General features: G+C 36.6%; 1 protein-coding gene across 2 annotated transcripts; it reads left to right on the top strand.

Annotated features, from left to right (window-relative positions):
- Positions 1-10: 10 nt before the first annotated feature.
- On the top strand, positions 11-16,179 carry fbxo25 (F-box protein 25). Of its 2 annotated transcripts, XM_017706873.2 has the most exons (11): positions 11-106; positions 720-858; positions 4,457-4,560; positions 6,598-6,647; positions 6,750-6,842; positions 6,937-7,030; positions 8,543-8,727; positions 10,435-10,617; positions 13,553-13,696; positions 14,432-14,458; positions 15,197-16,179. In XM_017706873.2, the coding sequence occupies exons 2-11, from the start codon at positions 731-733 to the stop codon at positions 15,284-15,286; spliced, it is 1,098 nt and encodes a 365-aa protein (XP_017562362.1). In that variant the 5' UTR covers positions 11-106; positions 720-730; the 3' UTR covers positions 15,287-16,179. The 2 variants fall into 2 exon arrangements, with proteins under 2 accessions (XP_017562362.1, XP_017562370.1); XM_017706881.2 differs by lacking the exon at positions 14,432-14,458.
- The last annotated feature ends 2,827 nt before the right edge of the window (positions 16,180-19,006 follow it).

Below are 19,006 nucleotides of genomic sequence, written 5' to 3'. Positions count from 1 at the left end.
AGAACGTAAACGGGGCGGCGCTTCATTGCGTTGTACTGACTGTTTACTTCCGTCAATATTGAAGAAAAGCAGCAATTTGTTTTCTTCATACAACAAAGAAATCACGGTAAGCGAAGCCTGGGACAATACAACCTTTTGTAGACCTATAAAACAGTGCCAGCTGTCGATATGTTAAGCTGTCGTCTTTGCTAAATCGTTTTGAGGCAAGATAACGTTGAGGTCTTTGGCAGCCTTTGCGTTCTGGCAAAAAGATGATGATGGCTAAGCTAGCGTTAGCGCTTTTAAGTAGGCAGATCGACAGAAAGCAGCACAGTATTAAAGATCATGTGTCAGGTTTCTGTTAGCTGTTGAAAAGCAAACGCCACTAAGCAATGTTTACTGGAGATACCACAAGATTTTGGTGTCATTGCGTATTAAGTGGTGAAATTAAAAACAGGCAGCATCGGTTAAGTCTAATTATATGTTAGAAAGCAGCTCTGTCACACAAAGATGAACTCAGCTTCTTATTCGCCGGCTTTTGTTCGAATTTTCCCGTTCCACCTTAAATGGTAGAGAACTTCTGGCGCCTTATACGCTGTATGGCATTAGCCTTCAGTGCCAGAATGTAAATGCTGCACCATTTAAGGTGGAACGGGGAAATTCGAGCTAGAAGCCAGAGAACGAATAGGAAGACAACCTCAGCCTCGTCTTTTTCACTCGGTGTGTTTTCCTCTTGGTAGCTCTGCAGAAGATGCCATTCTTGGGCCAAGACTGGAGATCTCCTGGCTGGAGTTGGATCAAAACCGAGGACGGATGGAAACCCTTCCAGTTGTTCGACCACGAGTTGAGGGATAACAACAATGAACTCGAGCTGGAAGAGTAAGAATATCAGTTTGGTGCTTTTGGTGCTGTCTCAGACTTAAAGCCTTGAAGCCTGTGTTTTCTCATACTTGAAGAAGATGCAGACCTGGGCTGATGTTTACTATTTCAGTCTTTTTAATTTTTCACAGATTTTTTCAGTAAAGCTAAATAACTTAATTCAAGTCCAAATGTGAGCTTGCCACAGGCTGTCAAAGTCTCTTAACACTTACAGACCAAGGAGTATATGGTATATGTTGATGTGCATTTTGGTCAATTACTAATACATTTAAAATGGGAAAGTATTCACATGAGAAAGTCACACACATGTCAACCCAAAAATCTGTTCATAAATTGATTATCTAGAGTGCCTGACAGCTGAAAATGCAATCATTTAGATGGTGGTTCATTCTGTTGCTTGTTATTGAGAGAAAATAAATGATTAGCAAAACGCGGCCATGGTTTTTATTGATTTGCTGTGTTCTTGGATTCATAATGAGTGCTGAAGCTTTGATGAACAGAAAGACAGGCTTTATTTTTAGCTTGATGTTTACTCTCAGTTATTTCATTTCTCCAACTTTTTTTCTGCATAATTAAATGGTTAAGATATAAAGAAAAGCTATTTATGGTGATTTGATGAGAGAAACCTGCAAAATATATGTTTATTTTTATTTGCAATCCAAAACTGACAAATGGAGTTGATGAATCTTGGGTACTATTTTGCCTTATACCACCCTGTATGTACTTCTTTATCATAAATTGCTTTTAAAAAATGTTTGTGGCCAAATATTGATTGCAAAACTAACGTAAACCACTGTTTGAGGCATCAGGCAGTGTATTTATAACCATTTCATGTAATAAAATCCTGTGAAGTATCTTATAAAAGCATTTAATTCTTTGGATGTTTAGTTCTTATCATCACCACTATGAAAAAATTCTGACTCCTGTTTCCCTTGAATGTTGCATTTCACATCAAAACATTCTGAATGATTTTTAAAAAAATGTTAATGACTACACAATGCAGAATGTTTAGAAAACTTCTATCTACTTATAAATCCTGCTTTGTAAAATATTCCACTGTTCAAGCTCTTGCTGGCTCTCCTTTCTCTCATTATGGCTACTGTTACTTTAAAAAGTAACTGAACAACCTGAGTTGTACTGCCTCAAGTTCAAAAGATATAATACAGTTGTATTAGAGCAGTGGTTACATTGACTGGGTGAATATTTAGTATCAAACTAGTATGATGTAGATTCAGACTGTAGGCTCTTGAGTATGGATTAAAAGTAACACCCCATAATTATAGCTCATTTTGGTTGTGCTGTCATGGAAACGGATGTAAGAACAGGTCTGGGCTACAAGGAAGTGTGTACTTAGACATACATGCATTGACGTGGAGGAAGTGAGTAGGTTTTAATGCATGGTCACACTGACTGTTACCTGTATTCAGTGACTTTTGGATCATCCTTTTTTCTTCTTACCACTACACAAAGACATACGTTCTTACCTTTGTATCTGACAACCCAGGTAATGGTTTAAACATTTCAAAAAGGTAGAAGTATCGCATGTTTTAGCACTTTGGCTTGTCTCAATGAAGTCAAAACAAGTCAGTTGTGTTTGCATAGTGCTATATATGGCACACATTGTCCCAAAGCGATGGAACCCCCTAATGAGCATCGCCAATGGAGACCATGTCAGGAAAACAACTTGAGATCATGAGGAAAAAATGTAAAGATGAGCCAGGACTCAAATGTAGAACTCATTGTCCTCTTGGCCTGTACTGGATAGTACAGTATAGATAGATAGATAGATATGTCTTGAAGTGTATTGCAGTGCATTGTATTATATCGTACCATATCATATTGTTGTATCATGATCAGCATGTTAGCCTGGGGCTAGGATATCTGCTTGGGGCAAGAATGTTAGATCACGAAACAATGCAGCACCATTTTTATTTCAAATATTGTACATTTATAATGTTAATAAACAGATAATTGAAACATTGACATAACAATGGGAGACATATTTTTAGCCATCAAATCATGTCAAATCAAGACATCACCATATGGAATCACATCATGAATTTTGTGACTTGTCTCCCTGACAGACAGACAGACTACTCTTGAAAATTTTGAAATCCGTATTTTTAATATAATATCAATTCTGCACCTACTGAGAAAGTTTATCCAACATTTTATCACATATAAATGTAACATCCAAAAGTCCTTGTATTTGAAAAGTAGAAGTCAGCCATTTAAGGACATAACTCCACAGTAGAATATTGTAAATAAATAATTGCAATACATCATTCTTGGTATACAATTTATAGCATATACTACCTAAAATGCTTCAGACATTGAATAAAGCATCTAAAATACTTTTTTGGCGTTTAGTTAATAAAGAGTGGAATCTCCATTGTGTATGTTATGTTTGTAAAATACAAATAATTCCTGTTACAACTCTTAAACAATGTGGATAGATGTATGTTATTGACAACAAGGGGAGACTCGGGTGCTATGCTAGCAGAGAAAAAATGCAAAAGGCAACACCACCTTCAACAGTCACATGTAAATGTGCGAGATGTGGGTCATTGTGTTAATGTGAAAACATTAAAATATCTGCAAAACATAAGATGAAATTAAATTTGATTAACGTTTAATGAGCATTTGGTACAATAAACTGTAGGGCAGCAGCCGACTCGTCAGTGAAGCTGCACATGAACCTGATCCAAGCACAAACGCACTCCATCGATGAAATTACAAATTCACAACTTAACGGAGTAATGCGGTGCAGTCGTTAGTGGAAGAGGAGGCAGGAATATGACTGATATGACTTTGTAATAATGCAAAATGACTCACCAGTGATGTTCACTGCTTAAAAAGAAAAGATGTGCGATGATCTGGGCAAACTTTCTCTCCACCAAGTCCACTAATCCATGGATGAATTCAAGTGATGGCATAGCAAAAGCAGGCAAGGAAAGCAGAAGAGTGTTTTTAGCTACACTCACAGTTAGCCATGTTTTTCTTTTGGACCTCTCTGGATTGAGGGAGCAGTTTTATCTTTTCCAGACTGAATTATGTTGAAATCCTCTGACTGGTGAGGTCCTAAACATTTCGTCTCTAATCTCTGCTCTAATGGCTGGTACCAAATTTAACTTTATTATGTTTTCAACTCAGCTATTAGGAGTGGCTACCACAACTAATGTGGAACAGTGGGTGGCTATGCAATAAATCCCATCCTGTAAACACAATGGGCCCCGCAGCTGGTTACTGAAAGCACGTTGAACATGTGCAGCATGTTTTTAAGTGCTCAGGTTAGATGAACGCTGACTGTTCAACCCCACGCTCACCAAACCAAGACTGCTTAAAGAAGTACGTAGCCTACTGGCATTTACACAACAGGTACAGGAAGATATTTGGAATGCATCAGACAGCCCTACCAATGTCATATTTAGTAAACATGCAGTTATAGTCATGAAGATATATATAAATAAATAAAATATTACACTAGTTGTTATACTGAATTATTGATGTAGAGACACCACTGGTACTTGTATATGTATGGTGAGAATTGTTTAACCTCTACATTTCATACAAATAACTCCTGCATCATTTATTATAGGCTGGACAATGAAAACAAGGAGAACATGTATGCTGGAGATGTATGTGAAGTAGCTGCCAAAAAGAGGAAAAAGGATTACGTAAACAACAATACCAAATCACAGTGTAAGTATTATCACACAAGATTGCCCTTTCTTCCCTATCTCCCTTATCTCTAGTTAAACAGTAACCTCTAAACCTAATGTGGAACATGTTTTGAATTTATACTGTTGTACAGGGAGGTTTCATTACCATTTATGGTAAAAAAATCGTGATCTGACTCTAAAAGGACATGTAGACAGACTATTATTTTTTTAGATGCACCATGTGATCCTTCATTACTAATGTACTTTATAATGTACTTTATGTCCAACGAAATCTCAAAATGATATTGTCAAGTACACTAGTACATCATAACAGCTGTACAGCAAGCTGTTTCTCACAAATGGCAGAAATGCAGTCTCAAGTGCAGGGTTCAATGGTAAGCTTTTTGCTAATGAGTATTGGTGCTTCTGATTTGAAATAAACGGGAGCACACAGAAAAACACAAACTTGATACTTTTTTACTCCCTCTTTTTATTACCTTGTGTTTTCCTCCTGTGAGTGTGAGATGTCCTCATGTTATTCAGTCCTTAAATTTAGCAGTCTGCTAAATTAAGGATTGAACATTAGGAATAATAATTTTCAGTCATTCAGCATTCACAATATATTCTTTTCTGGCAGTTTCTATCTGTGTTCCTGTCTTTTCATTAACACAAAGTGTGTCTTTGTACAAGGAGTTCTTATGAGTTTTCTTTCTGCACCTTTTCGATAGTTTCACATTTATTAAAATAGCGTTTTATAATATAATGCAGTTTTTGTCAATTACAGTGTAGTCCAAAGGCTTTACACACTGAGCGCAATTCTGTCATGCTAGAGTTTATTGTTAACTTATGCTGCTGACATTAACTCACTGACCAGTCACAGTCATCTCTGCTGTTGGCATGGCAGAAATCAAGACGCTGGATCTGCAGTACCAGCAAATAGAACTTGTTTACAAACGTCAAAATTTATCTCTAAAAGCAGCTCAAATGGGACTCTGTGTTAAATGAGGAAGCTCTCAAAGGTTCAGCTTCTGAATGAAGTAATGAACAGTAGCCTCTCTCACCGTTTGCTCATTCTGTGTGGAGCAAAGATCTTATTTGCACTTGAAGACAAGAACCACTCGTTTGTTTGTGCTTTCTTTCATGTGGCGCTGCATCTCTGAAATTAGCTCTAACTGAGTTATGCACATCTGAGCTGTGTGAGAGAGATTTTGTGAAAGTTTTGGTTCCTGAATGAGGTGTAGAAACTCTCCTTTCTCCTTTTTCAAAATGGAAAGCATTCTACATGTCAGTCCCAGTTCATGAGAAGCATGAAACATTTTGTCTGTATGTTTATTTGATTTTTTTGTGGTACAAATGTCTATATATTTCACTGATATGCATCATATTCTGGGTATAATAGCTTAAGACTTGATTAAAAATGAAAAGATAGGAAATATTACTAATTTGGCTCATTTGGAATTTAAAAAGCTCCCAGTGCTGTTGAATGAAGAGCCGTGGAGCTGAAAGAGTCACTTCTTATTGGTGAATTGTTGACCTGATTGATATTACTCAATGATAAGAGCCCATCACTTAGTTTTACAAGTGTTCAGTCTGCTTTCCGCTGTATTTTCAAACTGCTCTGATGCTGTGGTCTTTACAGTACACCAGCACACTACTCTAAATGTAGTTTATCTTCTGAATGCAATCAAACTGAAAACTCCGTTCAGGATTTTCCTGTTTTGAGGGGTCTTTTTAGCTGTTGGTCTTGCTTTCGCATAAGTTCAGGATAGCCCGTTTCAATGCAAGCTGGCAAAATAAATGTGCTATAATATGATGATACTGTATTGGCTAATGATGATGGGCAATGCGCTGCAAATACGTAGCTGAGTCTGGTATCGGCTGTTTCTGTTCTGATTTTTGTGCATGCAGTATATTGATTTGCATTAATTGCTGTGAGACAACAGCAAACACACAGCCTTATCAGTTACTAGGTAATGTACAAATGCCAGTGTCTGTCTGTAATACACAAATGTTGCAAATGTTTTCACACTTCTCATACGTATTGCAACGTAACCACAGTATGAACATTTGTTTCTAGTTTTGTACAGGGAGAGATGGATCTACGTTCAGAAAGAGAGCACAAGAGAGGTGAGTGGTTGATTCCAAGTACTGCACGAGCTTTCACAGAAGTCAACAACAGCATAAAACAAGAAAACTTGTTTTATTTGGTCTGTACGTTTGTCTCTACAGAGACATGGCTACTGCACGCTGGGCGAGGCTTTCAACAGGCTTGACTTCTCCAGTGCCATCCAGGACGTGCGCAGATTCAACTACGTAGTGCAAGTAAGATGTTTTGTTTCAAGGATGCAGTTGTTCTCTAAGAGGATAGTAGAGCTCAGTGTGTTTCTGTCTGTCTTGTTCTCGCTTTTCCCTTTAGCTTCTGCACTTGATTGCAAAGTCCAAGCTGACGTCTTTGAGCGGCGCTGCTCAGAAGAACTACTTCAATGTGCTGGAGAAGATTGTGAGAAAGGGTGAGATGCAGCACTTTAAAACGTGATGAGTTGAATTTACTTGATTTGAATGTGCACAGTAAAAAAGGATGGTTCTTCAAGGGTTCCTTAATAAGAATAATGGTTCTTTGCATGGTGAAATGGTTCTTCAGATTGATGAATATTGCATATGGTTCTATATAGAACCTTTTTGAAAATGACTCTATAAAGTACCTAAAAGGGTTATTTTATTGTTGCAGTGTCAAGCTTGTAACAATAGAAGACCCCTTTGGGTGCTGTATAGAACCCTTTTCAAAAAAGTTCTGTATATGATCATCTATAGCACATTCATGCACATTTTCCATCAATCCAAAGAACCCTTTCATGATGAAAAGAACCCTTTAGCCATGCAAAGGGTTCTTTGAGTGTTCATGGTTCTATATAGATCTATATTGAAGCATCATCTTGTACATCATTTCCGTATGAATAGATATATTTCGGCAGCAGAATTTGTCCTTTTAGTTTGCTTATTTTTGGCAATAATTGTGTTGATGTAATACATTTAGTCATGTGGAATCACACGCATTTTAATGCATTTCAGTGCAGGCTTACTGTCCTGATTCCAGCTTTATTTATTTGTTTAGTTGCATTTTTAAAATAGTATTGTAGTGCACTGAGTAAAAATAAGTTAAGCTCTTAGTTCTAGTCTATTAAAAGGTCCATTTCATGGAGTAAAAGAGTTTGATGTAATATGTAAACATTGTTAAAGTTTAACAGTGTTAAACCAGTTTGACCTAGTGCATACAGTCCATGTATATAATTAAGCTACAAACACAGTTCAGTTTGTTTCTTTGATGTCACAAGAGCTAACACACACACACACACACACACACACACACACACTAATTATATATAATATTATATATATATATATATATATATATATATATATATATATACACACACAGTGTATCACAAAAGTGAGTACACCCCTCACATTTCTGCAGATATTATCTTTTCATGGGACAACACTGACAAAATGACACTTTGACACAATGAAAAGTTGTCTGCAGCTTAATTAACGGTGTGAATTTATTCTTCCCTCAGAATAACTCAATATACAGCCATTAATGTCTAAACCACTGGCAACAAGTTTAGCCTAGACTGCTTTTAAAAGAGACATGATACAGGACAGCCAATCAGACCAGAGACAATTTACCTATAACAGTCTTAAAGGCACAGTAAAAGTCTGTTTAATTCTAAGGAGTAAGAAGTGGTGTGATGGTCATGTAAAAGTGAATTATGACTCTTTTTGGTTCTTAAACCCACACAAACATTATAAGTGTATAACAGAGAAAAATAAAAAAAACAGGACATGGGCCCTTTAAGACTTCGTGTGAATGATTCAGTAACAACTATAAAAGAGCTGTGTAACACATGTAGTTATAAGAGTGAGGAATTAAAGTGTGGGTCACATACAGACCCTTAGAGGTAAAGGGGTTAATGTGAATGTGAATGAATTCTTAACTGGATTTTTTAATGTAATGGGCTTAGTCCTGGACGATCATCAGAACCCGCGGCTGATCAAAGCTTTGCTGAAGGACCTCAGCTCGGGGCTGTGTATTCTCATGCGGGAATGTGGCAAGTCTGTGCTCGTTGGCAACATCAACATCTGGGTTTGTCGCCTGGAAACCATTAACAACTGGCAGCAACAGCTTAACAATTTACAGATCCCTAAGGTAAACAGTGTGTTTGTGTGAGTGTATAACTGTTGATTTACTAAACTGAATAGTCAGCATGATGTTTGTATTTTTAGAGCGGCATTATGTTTCCTGTTCTTATGCTGTGGTAAAAAGAATTTTTGAAACTAAGGCCATCATTATCAATTATATTGGCAATTGCGTAATGAAGTGATTATTTTGAAAAATAATTGAGTAAAATTTTTAACCCTTTAAACCCCAACAGAATGCTAGATTACTCTTTGGGATTCCTGACTATGATGAATTTGCACAACAGGAAATGATTTCAAGCATGTGTATAATTGAGAGTATTTTGCATACCAAACATGATTTTTTTGGATGGATAAAATGCAACATTATTTTATTCACCCAGTGCGAACATTCACCAGTGACAAGAACTGACTGACCAGTCACACTTGTCTCTAGCATTGGCATGATGACAACCAAGCTGAAGGAGCAGCTGTGCTCTGGCAACTGAACTTTTTTTTTCCCCCACAAACACTGAAAGGATCAGAATCTCTGAAAACAGCTCAAACGGAGCTCAGATTGGGCTACACTCTCAGAAAAAGGGTATGAAACTGTCACTGGGGCAGCACCCCTCTTGTTACTGAGGTGATACCCTCAACAGTACATCTCAGTACCTTTAGTCAGGGATAGTCAGCATAACTGTGCCATAATATAATCCACTGAAATGATATTTTCTAAGTTGTATTGATTCCACACGCCCCGTCTCGTCTCCAGCCTTTTTATTTTATTGTTTTGTTTTAAAACATTAGGTTATGAAAAGGTATAAATAAATACATATGTTTCCCCTGGAAACGCCTTTATTTCTGACAGTGTATAAACATCTAAGTCATAGCCTTTGTGGAAGCACTCAGAGTTTCAGCTTCTGAATGATGCGATAAAGCTCTCCATGTTTACTTACACTTGTCCAAAATGGACAGTGGCCCACCGTTTCACCATTTATTAGTTTCTTAAGGAGCAAATGAGATCTTCACACTTGAATACACTGTTTTGTGTTTGTGATATATACTGAAATGAAAATCTCAGCAAACCAAAATCAAAAGAGACACCTGGCCGAAATCTTGTTGTTATTTAATTTTTTTATTAAATTTGTGTTTTATTTATACATTTTCATAAACATACTAAATATAAAAAACATTTTTCTGAACTGACAGTAACTACATAAATAAAATAAAAACAGTTCAAACAAAATGTCACTATTTTATTTCTATTACTATTTTATAAAATGATTAAAGTATATGTGGTATGTGAAATCTAACATCCTCAATAACAGAGATCAGTTGGTCATCCAAGGCAGTGAATTCCATTATTTTTGGTTTTATTTTGCACTGTTTCTCTGGAGATTAACAGACTATCTTATGAGTTGAACAGATTCATAGGTTCTGATGTATCCATATAAAATGATATAAATAAAAAATATTTTTTCAGCGCTGCAAGTTAGAAGTGATTCAAGTGCTGATAGCACTAATAGCTCCCCCTGTGGAGAATAATCAGACTGCTGATCATGGATTTGTAATAACCTGCTGATACTGTCTTTCAGACCGCAAACTATTCCCTAAGCCGATTCATCGAGAATGGCCATTTAAAATGTTTAAATCAAGTAATTGATAATAATCACAAACTTGTGACAGCCTCACTTGAAACACTGTTTTAATGCAAAAAAATTCCAAATCCCATTTCCAGCAAATCTCCAGCGGCATGACACTGAGCGACCTTCCCCTGCACATGCAGAACAACATCCTGTACAAGTTTAGCGATGCCTGTGACATCATCAACCTGGGACAGGCCACGCCTACTTTGCACATGCTCAGTGAGGATCGGCAGCTGTGGAAGAAGCTGTGCCAGTTTCACTTTGCCGAGAAACAGGTGAGACAGATAGAGACAGTCGTATATAAGGATTGAGCAAATTATGTTTTGTTATTTTCTAAGTACAAATAAGTGAACACATCCTCTACTGAGAACACACCTCTGCATTTTTCAGTGTAAAATGACTGTTTATCGGCTGATTTTAACTTATTGGAAAAATAATAAAACATAAAAAGTGGAAATTATGACACATTTTTTTGTTTCTTTCCAATATGTTAAACTCAAATAGCAAATAATAAGAAATCGTGCACTAAAATCTGCAGGAAGGCTGCATATTTAAATTTGTCCTGTAGGGGACGTGTACTTATTTTTTCTTTTTTAAAATGTTTAAATAGACCAGGGGTCTTCAAAATTTTGGCTGTAGGCACAAGCCATAAGAATGTCTTTATCCCTCCAAGCTAAAAAGACTTTAATAAAAAAGACAGTTTCTAAAAGCAGAAGTGTTAACCCTCTGTTGCATGAATTATTACTTAAACGTTATTAAAAAATATATTTTTCTGTTGCTTATTTAAAATTGCTTAAATGATGGAAATATTTGAAAAACATTATTTTTCTTTAAAGTGGAGTATTTGGTAAGTTGTTGCCATATGGCAACAATGCACAATAGTAGCACAGCACCATAAAATATTTTAAAAATCGGCGTAAAGTTAAAATTTTCTCTAAAAACATCCTTTTACTGAAAAGACCAATCAAACAAATCTAACTTATACTTAATGAAATGTACAACCTAATATTTACAAATATTGGAAATTAATACAATTTCAATGGGTCTTTTCAATTATTCATAATAAGAATTCCTGGCCATGTGATGTCAAAGTATTTGTCTTTCCAAAGTAAAAGACCCCTTTTCCACAACTAAATAGGTAAACGCTGATTTTTTTTATTACTGCTTTGTAGTAAAATTGAGAAAGTAATTGTTGCCATAGGGCAACACCATGCAGTAGAGGGTTAAAGTGATAGTTCAGGCAATAAAACCAAAAAATTTCTTATAGCCACCAATTAGTATGGTGACTTGAAGCCTGGATTTTATTTGGGCTTCTGTTTATTTTTCGATAACAGTATGCCATATCATGAGCAGTTCTCTTTGAGATTTCCTAACATGCTGTAGACATGCAGTTTGCGCAGTGCTAGTTGGTGGGGAATAGGCTTCTATCCCTGTTATCCACATTAGCTTCACCACTGAAGTGCAGAACTAAAGAAAAAGGCCTGTCTTGGCTGATGAACTACATTTGGGATAAGGAGAAAATGTGTAAATTAGATCTTTCATTGACTGACAACTTCAATTGTAATATGTTGTTGTTATTTTTTCACATTGCCAATTCCACTATGTGGAAATAACAGATGATGGATCCAGTGTTGTTGTAGTTCTGTGCTGCTATGATACAGTCATGCCAAACTGGGACGACGTGAGGGAAGCACATGAGGACTTAATCTTCTGAAGTGGTTCTGAGCCAGAGAAAAAGCAGAGAGGGAGAAGAGACAGAGATGAAAAGAAGGAGAGTGGACAGATTAGAAAAAAGAGTGGATTTCACACATTTTTTCCTACATTTTTTAAAAAGCTATTAGTTCCATGATGGTTGAGATTACACTTGGTAACATAGTGGTAGGGGTGGGTGATATTGCAGAAATATAATATCAGTACACTTCAAGACATTTCTATGATATGTGCCACAGTACTTTGTTGTTGGAGGTTTGATGAGAAAAAAATACAATTGCATACCTGCATAATTAAATTGTCAAGATGTAAACAAAGTCATTTAAGAGTGGTTTGGTATACAATGCTCCATTCTAGAGAAACTTACAGGTTCAGAATTGTTCACATTGAGCTCCTTCACAGAATGTTATTACATTAAATACATAATACTCTGCCTGATGCCGGACATCATTGTATATGATAGCTTTGAGAGAAACTTGTAGACTACATTGTATTTTTTAAAATCTATTCATGGCAGAGAGGTGCGGGGTGTTTTTATATATATATATATATATATATATATATATATATATATATATATATATATATATATATTTATTTATTTATTTATTTAACATTACATGTAAAACCTCAGAAGATAGTTTATAAGATATACTCGCTCCCTGGATCATTACAAAAAAAGGCTTCTCTACAGTGAACCATTTCACATCGAACTAATCTGAATTACTTTGATTACCACTCAATCTTTGAATTATGTAGAAAAATAAAAAAAATCAGTGGAATTCCCCTTTAAGTACAGATGATATCTACAATATGTTTTGAAAATCATATTGTGGTGGTATCACAATAGCGTGAATATCATCACATCGCCCACCTTTTGTCCTTTTATACTTCTTCTGATGGGAAGGTGCCTCTCAAGACGTAGTGGAGGTGTAAAGATGCATGTATTGATTAACGATTGTGTGATAGAACTATTATATTTAGACACAATAATATTGAATAAAGTATGCAGCACTTTTTTTGGTCTGTTTTCCACTACTGTGAAAAAGGTTTCTCCAGTTTCATTTGTGTATTGATTGGATTGTTTAGGAACAGCTCAGAATTACTTTTATTTTACAGGTATTTCTATAAATACAGTCAATTTGTAGGGAGGCAGGCAATGCATTGTTTCCTACCTCCACAAGAGGGCAGTGTAGACATGTCCATCTTATCCACAACAACCAGTGTGGCTGCAGTTTTTCTTCTAACACAGCAGGAGCACATATGATCTATTGTTTAAAGACTGAGACCAACTAATCAAACAAGTAGAATCAGCTTAATGAAAGCCTGTAGCCACACTGGCCCTGTACGGATAAGACTGGACACCCTGCACTCCACCCATATGCTGCAGGTCCAGATACTGTAAGCTGATCCAACAGCGTAATGAGTTTTAGAAGCAAGAATGAGTCTCTGTGTCTCAGTTCTGCTGTGACAGAAGGCCCTGTGTTTGTGCTTGTGCAGTTCTGCAGGCACTTGATTTTGTCAGAGAAAGGCCATGTGGACTGGAAGCTGATGTTCTTCACACTGCAGAAATACTACCCAAAGAAGGAGCAATACGGAGACACACTCCACTTCTGCAGGCACTGTAGCATCCTCTTCTGGAAGGTAAACATGCAGCTTCCTGAAATGACTCAGAAAATCCTATTTTAAATATTTTGCACCACTTTGGGAAGTAGATACTTCTCTCTCAGTCCAAAAAATTTACAAGCAGTCAGTCATGAAAGAATATTCTACATCCCCTTATTGCTGTACTGGATTGTCAGGATTGAGTATGCATCAAACTTCAGAGGTAGCCTTCAAAATAATATTCCAAATTCACATTCACATCAAAGTTTAAATTGATATTGTTTACAAAATCCCCGAGACATTGTTTTACGATACCTTCATTATAAGCTTTTGGCCTAAAATATCTACTGGCAAATACGTAGATGTAGTATTGTAAAGCCAAATAATAAGTCAAGAAAACTTTTTTTTCTGGTTTTTAATCTTTTTACAATGATCCATTTCACAACAAATCACTGTATTATATTCTTTACAAATGTCCCTCTGAAATATGTAGAAACTTGGTGGAATTGCACTTTAAACTTGTTACGGCAATATGTTTTTACTACATTACAAGCCATCTCAAAATCATATGTAGCCACATAATTGCAATTTGGTATTTTGTCCATATCATGCAGCCCTAGTTCAGCTGTTTGATCTGGGCAAGTCCAAATTATATCCACTTCACTGCTCTCCTATAAATCCTCAGTGCTCTCCTCTGCAACCTTTAACTTGTGCCCTTTCTGCTCTGCTTCTGGTTACCTTACTGTTCCTATCCTGGCCCTTTCCTTCCTAAAGGACAGACACCTGGCTTTGCTCTTTAAGGTAGAAGCTGAATCTTTTATCAGTTTGTTCCTTTTTCTGTCCTGCTTTGCCTTTCTTTCAGCTTCTCCTTCGATATTCTTCATTCAGCTCTGATCATGTTGACACTACAGTCCTCTCATTCTTTCTCTAATAAAACCCCTGTTCTGTGTACATTTCTCCTTCTTTGGCTCTTTAACCCATCTGCATGCATTTGCTTTCTGCAGACGTGTTCATTGTTGCTGTTAACCATTCTTCTTTATTAAAGCTCATTTTAACTTATTGTCTATATTTACTACGCCATACTGTACTGCCCTTCTTTAGGATAAGACTAAAAACTAATGTACTCTGTAAATTAGTACTACATAATTTGTGAGGTTATAGGGCATACTATATAATATATGAGGCTATATAATGTACTATATAATCTACAAGGATTGTAGTACACTATATACTATATGTGGTTATATAGTACTATATAATCTTTGAGGCAATATACTATTGTATATATTTTACAAGGCTATATAGCGTACTATACAATCTATGAGGCTATATAATATACTATATAATCTACAAGGTTATATAGCACATTATGCAATCTGTCATGCTATATAATCTAGTGTACAGTCTGTGAACTAAACGTCAGGCAATCCTGGCTGACCAATTAATTATACTTTAAGGTCAGGGGAGAATTTTGTGAAGTCGTATTGATTTGGGGCTAAATGCTTGCTCACTCTTTGTCTGTCTGTGTTTCTTCCTCAGGATACGGGACATCCCTGCACAGCGAATGACCCAGACAGCTGCCTGACACCTGTTTCTCCTCAGCACTTCATTGACCTATTCAAATTCTGAAGCTCTGCAGCGTTTTCTAGACTTCACAGGCACCTGCACAGCTCCGAATCTTCCACTCCAGCCACTCCCCAATGACAATGACTTTCAATCTGCTAAATACACCTCTGACCGAACTCCGATTCCTTATTTCTGACTCCAGTAAAAACTCTATATCCTGTCCTTTAGCTGGACAGCCAAACTGTGGGTGCAGCGTGTGTGAAAAAAGCCGAATCTCTCACTTTCCGTTATGAAATGACTGGTGTCTTTTGTTGGTTTTTTTTCCTCCTTCACCCAAACTTTAAGGGCTTATTAGAAAGATGTCATGGTTTCAGTGTTTTCTTGTCTGTCATGTTGTCATTTGTTTTCAGAGAAGTGAGCTCTACATGATATTCAGTGCTGGTCTAAGGGAGAGCGGGGTGTAGATATAGGTTTAGGGGTGAGGGTAGATAATAATGAGGCTTTGCTGCATGCTACAGGAGAGATTGAAGTACTTTGGGAGAGAGCAGAAGAAGCCGTTCCATTCGGACTTCATTTTTCGTAGCAGCCGATTGCATGTTTGAAGTAGCTGTAGGTTTGTGTTTACGTCTGTTTTTCCTTGTGTTATTTCCTTGTGCCGTGCATATATCTGATGTATTGACACTAAAGTGTACATTTGCGTTGCGTTATTTGCTGTACAAAAAAGAGTAACTTTTTACGATACACTTTTCTCAAATCGAGTCGCGGAAAAAATAATGTAAGCATTGCTATTTATGAAACAAATGTATTTTATATCCTTTCTCTTGACTTTGTAATATTCCTTTGGTATTCCAGGAATGTACTTGTAATAGAAGTTGGTCCACCTAGATGGTACTGTTGGAGATTTGATAGAAACGTGGAAACCTATAATGCTGATTAAATCTTTTGATGAAAGATTAGCTCTGTAGAATCTGTTGTTGAGGCTGAAATCATCCATCTCTAAGGTACAGTTTCAGTTCAAATCGCTTTTATTTACAGAAGACATTTAAATCAAATCAGTTAATAGAAAAGCACACTCTGGGTGTATGGACAGTGGAATTCCAACAATTTTTTTTTTAATTCTGCATAATTCAATGTAAATAAAGATGTAAATAAAGTCATTCAGGGTGATTTGATGTAAAATGATTCAATGTAGAAAAACTCACCAACTGATATCTTTACAGTGGTGGTGATATGAACCAAGGGTCACAATGTCTACAACATTTTTAGACATAGATAGCTGTTTTATTTGCTATCTGAAATGACCAGTGAACCTACATGTGTCTTTTGAGTTTGGATATAATGTTGAATATGTTCAAATAGTGGTCAGTCAAAAAAAAAGCAACATTCTCTTTGGGCAATATTTGTCTTCTAACATCCTGCATGGACCTCTCATTAGGTAGCATATCCAGTCTTAGTATTACTATTCAGTCTATTACTATTAGTAGTACTATTGAGTCTTAGTAGCTTGTTATTATGTGGCTTTAAGAGGCGTTAAACACTTCAGGTATCTTGTTCCCATCACCTCCACTGTGAACATTTCTGACTCTGACAGTTTCTTTAGATCGGAGCATTTCACATCAAATCACTCTGAATTGCTTTGTATTATTAACTGTTTAATTGTGCAGAAATTTTGAAAATCAGTGGAATTCCTTTTGGACATGTGGGGAGAGGAAGTGCAGACCTACGCCATCTGCTGGTTGCCATTCATCTCACCATAGGGAAACTTGAGAATTATTTAAAAATCCCTTAAACTACGGTTGACCTACAAGACTCATGACTCGGTGACGACGCCTCTTTATTGGCTCTGTGACACTGACGCATTTCAATATGTCAATGTTTGTATATCCATATTTCAATTATTGAGATGTAAATAGTCATTCAAAGTGGTTTGATGTGAAATGCTTTGTTTTAGAGAAACTTCAGAAACTGTTGTTCATACTGGTGGTAATAGGAACCAGACGTCTAAAGAGATTAAATGCTCTAAGAGCTCGCTCACTGAAAGTCATGGAGGAGGGATACATGCAGGGTATTGTAGGGCAAAATAGTCCCCAAAGAAAACTGTTTTTACGATTTCTCACTATTTTACCGTCATCAGGATTACATATAAAAAAAGAAGACCTGCGTAGGTTCACTGGAGGTTTTGGATAGTGAATAAAATTATTGTATTTGTGTTGTAGACATTGTGACCCCTGGTTCCTCTCATCACCAATGTAAACAAATCTGAGTGTGTAAGTTTCTTTACAATTAACAATTTTACATCAAACCACTTACAATGGACTTTGTACAACTTTGTAACTGAATTATGCAGAAATTCAGAACAAATCCTGGAATCCCATTTTGATATCCCATAGTGCAGATAACAATTATGTGTCAGAACCAGAATCACTATTTCGCCAGGTATGTTACACGTATAAGGAATTTGTCTGGGTGAGTCACACATGTATGACGTGAAACATACTAAACAGACCAGACAAACACAGACAGTGTCAAGCCTGTAACAGTAGAAAATCATGGCCCTATGTATAGAACTCTTTTCAAAAAGCTTCTATATAGAACAATATAAAAGCACATTCCCCATCAATGAAGAATGCTTTAATCAAGCAGAGGGTTCTTTGTGTTCATGGTTCTACATAGAACCAATTTCTTTACTAAAGAACCCTTGAAGAACAGTCTTCTTCATGTGTGTGCAATAAATTGAGTATAGAATAAAGAAGAATAATAACATGCAATGTGAAAGGGGCTCAGGAGATGTATATGAGATGTTTGGATATGGTACACATGCATGAATGTGTACACATACAGGTCAAGCAGACATGTACTATAAAATCTACTATACACAGAATATTATTTCTAGAAGTTTACCTAATTATCAAGGCCTTTCTCAATTCACTGAGCGAATCATTTATATTTGCAGCATTTGGCACTCTTATCCAGAGAAACTTACAATTTGATTGGTTACGTTGAAGGTAGTGTTAGGAGTCTTGCCCAAAGACTCTTATTGTTATAGTGTAGGGTGCTTACCCAGCCAGGGACCGAACCCCAGTCTACAGTAAAGAAGGCAGAGATGTTACCCACTACACTATACATACAGCCTGTCATACAGCCATGCTTTTCATTTCTCCTGCTTTTCTAAATAGGCCTGTTTTGTGCTCTCTTCCTGAGCAGACTAATTTCAGCCCATTTATGAGCAGATCAGCTCAGCTTAAGAATAAAATATCCTGTTTATATCTTTTAAGTACGTCGTTTCTCTAAGTAAACAGTGGCATCAGCAGTGGCTCTAAATTTCAGTGGATTGGTGCAACAAAACTCGCTCACTTGAGTTCTACTAAACAGTTCCAGTTCTTGGCCAGCTGCTATCTCTAATGTGGGCTCTGAGCTGTAATAGGATCTGCCTTAGATGATTATTTTGCAAGTCCTGGCAGATACTAAACCAGAATAAATATCAAGGAGCAAGCACAACGTCTGAGGCGCAGAGGCTTTGATGCAGAGGACTCTTTATTCCAAAAGTGAACAACCTGACTGTAAAACAAGAAACATACAGAGCATTTAAAGCAAAACTAAAGCCACAATAATAAGAAGACTCAAATGCTCATTCACTCCAAGTTATGAGAAGACTATTAAAAAAATTTGACACCATGCACTAGTAGCACACATATACTACTGTGTAAAAGTCAGAGACCACCCTTCAATGGATTTATTTCTGGTCAACAACCAGTAAGTGAGTTATTAATTTTTCAGGAGAAT

The sequence above is a fragment of the Pygocentrus nattereri genome, chromosome 9, assembly GCF_015220715.1.
Source record: "Pygocentrus nattereri isolate fPygNat1 chromosome 9, fPygNat1.pri, whole genome shotgun sequence".
In the NCBI taxonomy this organism is placed as follows: domain Eukaryota; kingdom Metazoa; phylum Chordata; class Actinopteri; order Characiformes; family Serrasalmidae; genus Pygocentrus; species Pygocentrus nattereri.
Note: the sequence above shows the minus strand (reverse complement) of the source record. Positions and strands in the feature narration are given on the sequence as shown.